The sequence below is a fragment of the Daucus carota genome, chromosome 1 (assembly GCF_001625215.2).
Source record: "Daucus carota subsp. sativus chromosome 1, DH1 v3.0, whole genome shotgun sequence".
NCBI classification, from domain to species: domain Eukaryota; kingdom Viridiplantae; phylum Streptophyta; class Magnoliopsida; order Apiales; family Apiaceae; genus Daucus; species Daucus carota.
In genome coordinates this window covers 18,406,025-18,418,329 of record NC_030381.2, presented here as the reverse complement: position 1 = coordinate 18,418,329, position 12,305 = coordinate 18,406,025, and the positions used below count along the sequence as shown (strand labels likewise).

The window sequence follows — 12,305 nt, the reverse complement described above, 5'->3', positions numbered from 1 at the left end:
CATGAAAAAGTAATACCTTATGTCAACGAGCACTAGATCGAGCAGAGGTCCTTAGGTTCCAATAGCAAGATCCTTAGGTTCCAGGGAGTACGTAGAGAGTGCTTCACAGAGTTGCTGGAAATGGAGTTATTTCCTTGTTCTTCACATCTTCTTATTATAACAAGAAATCAACCTCCTTTCACGAATGACAGCTTCATGAGAGAATAAATCCCCTGTCTTTCTAACAATCTGTAAAACAATATCTCTAAGACTTGACATTTCAGTTGATGTACCTTTCTTGTACTGATCAAGTTCAGTGGTTGTTGGCTTAAGTCTTGGCAGGTCTAGAATCTTCCAAAATGCGCATATTCAAAAGATCCTTGACTTCCTTTTATTGCCATCATTCTTTAGGCTAACTAGTAGACCATAAAGAATTGCAACTTTCCAAAAAACTCATCATATCACTATTCTGCATTCACTTGGCAATTATCTTGCACAAGTGACGTTAGTCCACATATAATATAAACTTTGCATTCACTTCACCATTAGGAACATTTAAGAACTAGAACCCGGGAATGATATTGACTTCCAACCCTTTGTCTAAGAAGATACGTTCTTGATATGTCCTGTCAATTTCATTGTGGTGTTGAGTTTGACTAGTGGATCCACCAAATGCTCCCCCTAAGCTGTTGCTGGGATTTCTCTAACAATCCTTATCCTTGCAAAGAGATTCTGCTTGGATTTGAATCATCATAATACCAATGATATCACCTTTAACAGCTTGGAGCAAAGTGTCGTTCAATGTCCTGTCCAGGCTTACAATCACCTTCTGTTGATTAATCACAATCACCCTATAGACTGTAGACTCCATTGAGTAGCCGAGGAAAATATTCTTTGAGCTTCAAATGCAAGACTTGTAAAGAGGCATTTTCCTCCAAACACATGCCAAGATATAGTGCTTGCTTCTGATTGGCCACTAACAAGAATGGTGCCTTTCTGGATTTATCAACGATCAGGGTTCATCTTGATCAACCTCTATTTGTGATGTCTTGTCCTTCGAACACATACGAACAACACGAAAGAATCTAGAGTAGTCAATGATCATCGTCAAAAGATATGTGGCTTTGTTTTAGACATGACATTAACTGATCTGTAGAAATCCATATGTATCATCTGAAGCGGCTCAGTAATGTTGATCATATCTTTGCTTCTATGCGATGCTCCTTCGACTTCTCTATTTTGACATAACTCATATCCTTCATGCAATTTGAAATCCAGATGAGGTAGTCCTCTCACCAATTCTCTTCTTACGAATAGAAAGAGCTCCTTGTTTTGACATACAAGTGCGAGAGCTTCAGATGCCATAGCTAACACTTATCTGATGAAGCTTTACTATAGAAAGAGCTCACTCCATTTGAAGTTATATATTAGCTACGAGCATATTCACATCCTTCTGGATTTGAGATAAAACACTATTCCATTAACTAACATACTGTCTTTTGTCATAGAACAGTCTGATACTAGGAATTTGTATGCTTTGACTCTTCCAAGAAATATATGCTTCCATGATGACATTCCAACAAAACAAGCATGTACCGTAAGAGAATCTTTGTTGTCATCTTTCAAAAATTATTGACGGAACTGCTTACACGATCACATTTGCTAACAGGGTACTTTTTGTGAATCATATGATTTCAGCTACTCAGCAAACAGAGTGCACCAAAAATCATATGGAACATATGTAACCTGCAATCACAAATGAAAAGAGTTCTATGGTCCCCAATCATAACTGGGTTCGGATGGATTAGAGATTTTTCTTTAACAGTGGTAACAACAGAAGCAACCTTAACATGCTAATTCTTATCTAGACATTGCCCTAATGTGATTCTCAAACATGCTTTGTTAAAATCAATGCAAGTACAAAGACATGCATTCATGACATGAAAATAAGCAGACATGATGTTGAATACACATGGCAAACAATCATAGATAAGACAATAGCAAGACAGTATGCAATTCAGAAGATTCATACTAATCTCCTAAAAGCATAATGATCATAGACAAATTAATAATCACATTATCAATTCATACTAATCCCACTCTATTGTTATATGGCATTATACTATCTCTATTACTTAAGTCAGTTTTAGATCTAACATGAATATCTAAAAGTTCTACTGACACAAGGTAGACATTCCATCATTAAACAAATAAATTCCTTAACAAACAATTCAGATAAATAAGCAAATCTAATTGTACTAGGGAATCTGAAACTAAGTGTTTTAACAAAGTTATACATGCTAGGATCATAACCCCTAAAACTAAGGGTCGTGTTCCAAAGGAAAGCTTCTAATCTCACCATTGCAAATAATCAAATCCTAAATATTCATACACATGTTAAGAATCTTCTAAAGACACATGCACAAGATTATCATCAATCCTAGTTACCAGAAGATGTGCTCTAGCATACTAGTTCAACATTATCTATTGTGATGCAATCATGCTTGTGCTTGTCTGTTAAACAATTCTACTCGAAGCTTTATAACATGCTTTGAATATAAAGAAATAAGTATTGCATAGTTAGAAAGAATTCGTACCTGAGAAGTGCAAGGTGAGTCATCTTCAGAGAATGCTAGGGATAGCCGGATAACCATAATCATCCTTCTCATCAGCAATTGATCCATCTCACACCTTTCCTTAAGTAGCATAAGAACTTGTTGTGATGCTTCTTTAAAAACATCCACTTGAATTTCAGACAAGCCCTATTGTCCTTGTTTGTCGAGGCTTCAATATATATAGCAACCCTTCTTTGCTAAAGATACCAATCAATATTGTGTGTACCGACCAACTCAGTTTTCAAACAACCTGTCGAACTGAACCCCGAATAGTCTCCACTTGAGACCAATGGATTCCATCTGAATCTGACATGACTAAACCTCTCAGACAGTGTTATGCTAATCCTTGAAGTTTTGTCCTCACATTCTTCAAAAGTTTTAACTTTCGTCGACTTGAGCTTCCTCAAATTCAGTAGTTACAAACTCTTCTGTTCAATCCTAAGGTTCTGACATAAATGCACGAAACTGATTTGGTGCGGCGGTAATCGACAATTATATCCTTAAACCTCAACAGTTCTCTGTATTTGGTTCAGTTGATTCAGGATGGATTTAGCATTGATACAATTCACTGTGTAATTGTATATCCCTTAATCACTGAGTTAGATTGAAATCCCTTAAAGATTCGTCCATAAGAACTCCTCTTTTCCTACATCTAGTGGTACCATTCAAAGTTGACATTCCGAGCCCTTGAAAGATGCTTCACTGCATATGTAGCAAATTCTCATCCTGATCTGGTGATCTGATTATCATGTCGAAGTAATTACTCAGATCAAGGCCTGAAGTACCTTCTTTAAAATTCATTGTCAATAGTGTCCAATCAGTCTTCAATAGATACTTCTTAGAATCACAATCAGCTTTGTTGAACATAGAAAAACTGCTTCTAATAATCCTTTGAGTAATCAATTGGATTGGGTCATCAATGTACTTGCATTACCGGTTCTGAGAATCTGGTATTAAAGGCCGGTGTTTGTCTTGTAATCTGTCAGCCTGATCTGTCTCAACTAAATGTCAATCTAATTTGTCTTGGAGTAGAATAATTTAAAAGGTTACGGCACACTTGATTATTTAAACTAAGTTTAAATTATAAAGAAAGTAAATTTAAAAATAAGTTTTAAAAGATGAAACAAAATAAAGTATAGAATAAACTTAGTTAAATCTATAAAGTAAATCTAATTATATTTAAAAAATAAATTCAAATGAATTCATAATAAACTGAATAAGTTTAGAACAAATTTATTTCAAATTCATTTAGTAAATATATTAAAATTTATTAGATAAATTTAATTTTTGAAAATATGCAAGTGTCTCGTCTTAAATTAAATAATAGCTTCCAGAACAAACTAAATTGAACCCTTGAACTTGAACTTATATTCATAATCAATTAAATCTTCTTAAATTTATATATTATATTTTAACTTAAATTTAAATCATAAACTATAAAAATTTAAAAAATAAGTTTATAAAATTTATGATAAACTTAATAAAGTCTAAGAGTAAACTTTACAAGTTTAAAATAAATTTGAACAAATTTATTAAATGAATTTGATAAACTTTATAAAGTAAATTTAATTAAGCTTATAAAATAAATTTAATTAATTCATAATAAACTTTTGAAACCAATTCATAATAAACTTAATTAATAAGTTTAAAATAAATCAAATCAAATTTATACAATAAACTTATTAAATTTTAAAATATAAATTTATAAGTCCCAGTCCAAAGTTCAGTATCCGACAGATAATCCTTACTTAGGCTTACGGACAAATTCAGCAACACAAACCGGAAGAACATTTCCCCTAAACAAATATCAAAAGTTAGGTTCTTGATTTTCCGTACGATAAGATCCTGATATGTATATCAATCAGCCTGCTCTGATACTAATTGTTAGGTCCAATGTATCGTAAAAGGGGGGTTGAATACGATACTCACTACAATTTAAAATTCTTTCGAATCTTGCGGATAAATAAATTGCAGTCCTGTAATGGGTTTCGTATTCCGGATATTTATTGGGTCAGTTTCTGAGGATATGAAAATATTAAACCAACACACAATATTTTCCAAGGTATATCTGTATATTGATAAATACCTCGAAGATGCTATAAATCCAAACCCGAAGGTTCGGCTACAATGGCTACTACTACGTACACTCACAAACCCTAGCTTCTAAATATATATATATATATATATATTACAAAACTAAGCTATGATTTATTTGTGTGTAGTAGTGTGCAAAGCACAAAGCCATTCCACTATAAAGGTGGTGAAGAGTGTGTATAAATAATGAACCCACATCTCAAGTATTTACAGACTTTTCACAAACTAACCATGGTTACTTTATCAAGTAGTTCCAAATTTAGTGGCGCCAACTCAAGTTGCGCCATCTTTTAACTTGAGTTTGCGCCATGAGGAAGGTGAACTTGCGCCTCAGCGGTTCACAGAGAGTAGAGTGACTTAGAAACATTCAAGGCTGGTGAAGTTGCGCCAATACAGTGAAGCCTGTTCATAGTGCTGGAAAACCCAGTTTGGCATTTATTGATGATACATTTTATTCAAATGTGCTCAATAGGTTTGAGCTAACATGCATAGTATATCATAATATTAATATATGTGAATATACAATACATACATATTATATTAATTATTATTTTACTGTCATACACTTTCTTATGTTGTTGTTTTTTGCCAGAAAAGTCGAGATTTTATTCATTACTTAAATCATTCTATAATACCAATTGAAAATTGGAGTGGACATCTCCCACTCTGCAAATATGATTAGCAATGGAACAACTGTCACGAGCCAGGAAGTGCGCGACTTTGTTCGCAGACCGTGTAACGATCCTAAACATCACGTTTTTTTCAAGATAAGTTTGCAAGTAAAGTACGACAATCCGGACCCACCCTGCCTAAATAAGATAAACACGAGAAAGAACTTCGGATAGCCTGTACTATCTGCAAACAGTCGGATTCAATGATGACATTCTTCTGGTCTTTGCTCATTACCCAACTTAAAGCTTCTCTTATTCCCATAACCTCAGCTAGCTCTGGACTTGGGGTGCCTCTCAAACACTTTGAACAAGCTTCTACTAGAGAACCTTCATGATAACGAGCAATCCATGTGAAACTGTAACTGTTTGTTTCCTCAAAAATAGCTGCATCCGTGTTGATCTTAAATATTGTTGATAGGTGGTTTGTTCCAGTGCTCATTTCCATCTTCAGGTGTCATGTAACCCATGAAGCGATCGAAAGTTCGATCTTGAACACTTCTCCACTGATTAAAAATTGAGTACGCAGAATTCAACACTTCTGAGAGCTCCAAACTTTTTTGATTCCAGATGAGTTCGTTCCTACTCTTCCATAGCATCCAGCATATCATGACTGTGGTATTGATATCCTTTGTATTATTCTACTGAAACACCAACTCGAGCCAATCAGCAAATCTGAAATACTCCCCGTAGACAATAGGTTTGTTATATTTGTCCCAAACCGAAGCCGCAAATGGGCACTGCACAAGAGTCTGCAGAATTGTTTCCTTATGATCGTTGCAGACTGCGCAAATTTCATCAACTGGGACTCTCTTGGAGATGAGATTATTCTTGGTGGGTAAACTTTGAGCTGGCTCGCCATATAAAATTCTTGACCTTGGGAGGAATTTTTAGGTTCCATAATTTACGCCAGAAGCCTGAATTGGTTGCAGAACTGGCTTCGTTGTATGCTTCCTCCAGCATCAGATAGGCACTTTTGACTGAGTAGTTGCCGAACTTGTCATTTATCCAGTACCAAGAATCTTCTACCTCTTTATCAACAGGGATTGAGAGAATTATGCTTGCATCTCTACTATCAAAAATGTCTTCAACCAAATCAATATCCCAACTATTATTCTCCATGCTGAGTAAAGACGAAACCTTTTGCCCATGAATGGATTCTGAATCCGTATGAATGAAAGGATCATTATATACAGGAATCCAAGGATCTAATTCAATGTTTATTGAGTTTCCGTTACCCACTCTAGAGCCTATGCCCTTCTTTATTATTGCCTGAGATTCAAGGACACTCCTCCATACGTAGCTAGGATTGCTGCCAATCTTTGCTAACAGAAAGTTGCCTTTGGGATAATAACGGGCTTTAAAAATCTCGCTGACAAGTTTTTCAGGATGTTTAAGAAGTCTCCAATCCTGATTACCTAACAAAGAAATGTTGTAATCCCTCATGTTTCGAAAGCCCATACCACCTTGAGTCTTCCTTTTACGCATTCGTTTTCAGCTTTGCCAATGAATATTCTTGTCTTTCTTCGAGTCAGTTCTCCAACATTACTTGCACATTAGGCTCTCTAACTGATTGCACACCTCCATTGGCATTAAGAAAACACTCATGGCATGACTTGGAATAGTCTGGGCAGTAGTTTTCAAGAGGATCTCTTTTCCTCCCTTAGAGATCAATTTTTTATCCCAAGGTATATATGTATGTCATGACTATTCAGCTTATATGCTATTTATTTTACCTGTAGTTTAAAATTTTGAGCTTATTTTATTATGTTGCTTATTGTTTTTGCCTGATCTAATATAATTTTCTAGTTAGTGCTTTGTGTTTGTACATTAGAACTACAATCTTTTTCATCATTCTGCCTAGTCTTTGTAAATTATTTTTTAGCATTCAGCATTGCATTGTTCAATCTCATGTTTTAAGTTTTTTTTTTTTTTTCCATTGTGCACTTCTAATACTAGGAAAAAAATTCCATACATCATTAAAAATTAGAACGTTACTCCCCTTTGTTGCTATTTCATTTTTTAGTGTAACGTCAGATTTGTATTAGCCAAAATTTTATTTGTCATATTATCATCTCTTGTTTAATATATTATAGTTACTTATTGTGCACATGTGATAGAGCTTTATTGTTTTTATTTGTATTTATTTCCTTATTTCTCTTACTAATATATGTTTCACCTACTAATCTATTCAAATTTCTTTTAGCAACTGCATGCGGTCCCTGACAACTTTGAGCTACAGAGTACGGTCGCTGATATGCAGTCGTTGAAAGGCCAATTTCTTGTAGTGGAATAGAGATTTTAGTAACGAATACCTCGGGTTAGTTTGTAAGCAACTTATTCATTTGTTGTGATAGGGATTTCTAGTCATGAATTCTTAGGTTATTCAACTTAATGATTGAAATTATGATTTATGTCTTTAGTTAACTCTAGTTTATATTAATTTGTTTCATTGTGTTTATTTTATTTGTTTGATATTTGAACAAGTATTTAGTGTTATATATGCCAAGGCTAGTGTATATCAATATGAAAAATAATCGTAATGTATTCTGTCACATATTTATTAAAAAATGGACAATTATACTTGATCGACTCAAATGAATTTAGTAAGGCAAAAAATAATTGTTTGAAATTAATTTAAATTAAAATATAATATAAATTTCATTATATCCATCACATTTAATAACTAATAAATATGACTATATCAATCATATATATAAACTAAGCGGGAATTCTTTTAAAATTTGGCGGGAATTCAATTCTTATCAAATCTTCCGGTCAAAAGTAATTGTGATAGATAATTTCTATCACATTTATAAAATGTTAAATTCGACTGATAATTCTGTCAAATTTAATCGTTAAATGTGATGGATTTGTTAAATGTGATGCCAAGATGTGTGACGGGTAGTCATCGATCACATTTATGCTAAATATGACGGAAAGTCTATTAAAAGTGACAGACCTCTTTTATAAGTGATGGATTTTTTCTGTCTCAATTAATCTTTCCCCTTGTAGTATGTGGTTGGAATTTTGATAAATGATTTGACTTGAAATACTTAGTGTCTTGTAAGTAAATAATGAAAATAAGTTTTGATTGAAATCTATCAACAGGATCATGATCAAGTAATCGAAGAGTATGTTTGTTAAATGGGTGATTAGGCATACGTGCATGAATTCATTGCTTATTGGTGTAGGTATCGTATAGGTATAGAAGTTGATACTGATAACAGTGGCGGAGCCAGGAATAAAAATCAGGGAGGGCCAAAATAAACTATAAATTTTTTTTCCCAACTAAAAGTGGAAAATGCAAAAAAAAAAATCCATAAAGAACATAATTCATTACAATTGCTTGTTTACAGTGCTCCCCTGCGAGATTTCATATTCTGGAATCTTTGAAGTACATCTTCAGTCTTCACGCTTAAGAAAATGTCTCGCTCAATATATGCTACCAAGAGATCATTTAACCATTCATCCCCAATCCTATTACGAAGCCGAGTCTTGACAATATTCATAGCAGAAAATGCTCTTTCCACTCCAGCTGTTGCGACCGGTAAAAGTAGAGACAATTTGATAAGTAAATAAACCAAAGGATGAATCAAATGTTTTCTTGTCTCAACCATTTTTCTACCAAGTTCCGCAATTCCATCAAGACCCACAAATCTTTCATCATGTGTGACATCTTGAAAGTAGGTAGGAAGTGCCCATTCAAGTTCCATAATATGAACGGGTGAGAATTCAGACGGATACAATCTTGCAAAATTTACCAATCTCTCCTTGTCAAATGCAGAAAATGAGTATTGAGGATCAAGACATGACATACCGAAAAGTAATTCAGTATCAATTTCATCAAACCGGTCATTTAACTCTTGAACTTGTCTTTCCAAAATATCTATGAACATGTCATTGCGGTAGTGGTGTAGATTTGTTAACACCTCGGACTTGCGTAAAACTCGTCTAGGATCAACAAAACTTGAGCTCATATCAACAACAACAACATTGTGACTCTCACAAAACGAAGTAACCTCTTGTAAAAAAGATTCCCATCCATCTGTTCTCATAGATCTTAACATGTTTTTTGTCACATTAACAAGATTCATCGCATTAACAATGTCTTGATCCTTTTTTTGTAAAGCACGTGACAATCGATCACTAATTCCCATTATATTTTTCATAAGATGTAATAAAAAAATGAAGTCAAATTTATTCATGGTTGACAACATTAGTTCAGCGTTACCTCGAAGATCATGATCATCTGTGTGCTCAACAATATGATCCAATACACTTATAGCTAGATTGAATAATCTGATCAAGCTCAATAATGTAGTATAATACGAACCCCATCATGTATCCCCAGCACGCTTTAAAGTTGATTCTTGATTCAGTCCCTTTCCACTGGAAATTTGACCACTACAAATACCTTCAATCACTTCAGTAGTTTGTTTATCACGAAGCAAGTCTTGGCGTTTACATGATCCAGCAACAACACTTGTAATGGTATTAAGTTGTGTAAAAAACATTGATATCTTCCGATGTTTTCTCACTGTACCAACAAGTGCTAGCTGTAACTGGTGAGCAAAGCAATGCACATAAAATGCACAAGGATTGTCTTTCAAAATCAAACTCTTCAAACCATTAAACTTTCCTTGCATATTACTAGCTCCATCGTATCCTTGTCCACGTATCTTTGCTACACTCAGTTGATGCTTCTGCAGCAGCTCCTCAACACCAAATTTAAGAGACAAAGAAGTAGTATCACCAACATGGACAACTCCAAGAAAACGTTCCACTATGTATCCATTCTTATTAACATAACGCAAGAGAATAACCATTTGTTCCTTAACAGAAATATCACATGATTCATCCACTAGAATAGAAAATAAGTCATCTCCAAGTTCACTGAGAATAATCTTAGTAGTCTCAACAGCCATTGCATTTACCACATCCTTCTGAATATCAGGAGAAGTTAGCTTCTTATTATCAGGAGCTTTATCTAAAACAACCCTTTTGATTTCTTCATTATGATCAGCAAGGAATTGTAAAAATGTGAGAAAATTACCCTTCTTGTTAGACTCCTCGGACTCATCATGTCCCCGAAATGCCAATGCTTGACTCAAACACAACCGAACAACGTCAATTGTTGCAACCAAACGAGTGTGGTAATCAAGTCGACTTTGAGTACTCTGTTTTGATAGCGCAAGTTCTATATGTTGATTTTGATGCATCAAATCTTGGCAAGCTTTAACACACTTTTTGTGAATACTATTTGGATCCTCCCCAACATGTTCTCTGAATTTTTTCAACGCCTCCTTCCAATTAGTAAACCCCTGAGTGACAAAAACATCACCACCACTCTGGCCTCCACGCTTGGGTTTGAAAAGATAACAGAATAGACAATAAACTGAATCCTCAGAAACACTGTACTCTAGCCAACTAGGATGTTCTTTGTACCAATTTAAAACAAATCTTCGCTTTTTAGTCCCAAACATTCTCCAAGGAAAAATCATATTCGGTTGGCAAGGCCCCTTCTGCAAATAAAACCTTCTGACCTTCTCTCTGTCATTAACATGGAAGTTAGAAATATTTTTCCTCTTTGCGGGATCAATCGGCAACTCATCAACATTCAACTCCTCACGATTTTGTTGGTGGTTATGAACACTGGGTTCACTCACATTTTCGGATTGAACTGAAATAATTTCATTATAATATCTCTTCATAGCTGTCACAAATATATTAATAACACCCAATTAATCAACTAATTGTTATTTGCTATTATGAATTAAAATTAAATAACTTCCTGATTAAACATCACAATTCACAAATCACAACATTATAAATCAAAAATAATTAACTTTCTAAAATTTAATTACAAATACACAAATAAATACAAGTATGAAATTACCTGAATACGTGAATACTCTGTTCCGTTGCTTTTTACCGAGTCTGTTACTCTGTTTAATTACTAGCCTGGGTACTGATTTTTTTAATATTTCACTTTGCTGCTGCTCTGAGTCTCGCGCCAGCTTTACAAAATCAAGTGTAGGTTTTGACGTTTTGTTGTTTGCTTTATTTGGTTGGGCTTTGTGGACTTATACGGGCTGGCCTTTCAAAACTAAAAAAAAAAATTGAAATTTTTTTTTGGCCCAATTCCAGGGAGGGCCTGGACCTACCCTGGCCTTAATGTCCCTCCGCCCCTGATTGATAATAAGAATGCAACTTCGGGCACCTATTTCTGTGGGAGCTAAAGTTAGGAATGTAAAATTCATGAACGGGTTGAAGAAAAATGAAAATGAGGATGTGGTATACAGTTAGTGATATGGTTTTAGATTTTTCATCGAAAGATAACTCTACGAAAATGTGTGTTAGAGATGTTGATTTGTATATGACTTTAAAGTGTTTAAGTCATGTCATATGTGATATCATCCTAATGAATAGTGAGAGTGAAAATTACTATTATATTTCGATTGAAATTATGGACTCTATAAATTGTGGGAGTTAATAATAATACATGACAATATAAGTCAAAGTGGGAGATGTTGTATTTGACTTATTTTGTCAAATAAAATAACAAAAAAAGTAAATATGTAATTAATATATTATAGAAATTGATTATGTGAATTAATATTTGTAAGTTACAAGTATTTAACATAATGAAATTGATATGATATTGATTTGCTTTAATGGGCTGTTTAATGAAATTGATATGATATTTAACATAAATTGTAATTTTTGACAAAAAGAATTAGTGCAAACATATACAAGAGTACTTGATCATACATCTCCGAAACTCCTAAACAAATCTCTCCATTTTTCTCTAATACATAAAAATATTTTTATCATTTATCTTTGCTATTATATACACACACACACCTAAAATACAACAGTACTTACCATCAACATATTCCCTTAGCAACCATGGTTTCAAGATTTCCTGCGTTTCTTAATTACGATT

General features: G+C 33.9%; 2 protein-coding genes across 2 annotated transcripts; both read right to left on the bottom strand.

Moving 5' to 3' along the window:
* Positions 1 to 8,709: 8,709 nt before the first annotated feature.
* On the bottom strand, positions 8,710 to 9,516 carry LOC108218584 (uncharacterized). Its single transcript, XM_017391588.1, has one exon. The coding sequence runs from the start codon at positions 9,514 to 9,516 to the stop codon at positions 8,710 to 8,712; it is 807 nt and encodes a 268-aa protein (XP_017247077.1).
* A 180-nt stretch (positions 9,517 to 9,696) lies between these two features.
* On the bottom strand, positions 9,697 to 11,070 carry LOC108218577 (uncharacterized). The gene has a single exon (XM_017391576.2). The coding sequence runs from the start codon at positions 11,068 to 11,070 to the stop codon at positions 9,697 to 9,699; it is 1,374 nt and encodes a 457-aa protein (XP_017247065.2).
* Positions 11,071 to 12,305: the final 1,235 nt, after the last annotated feature.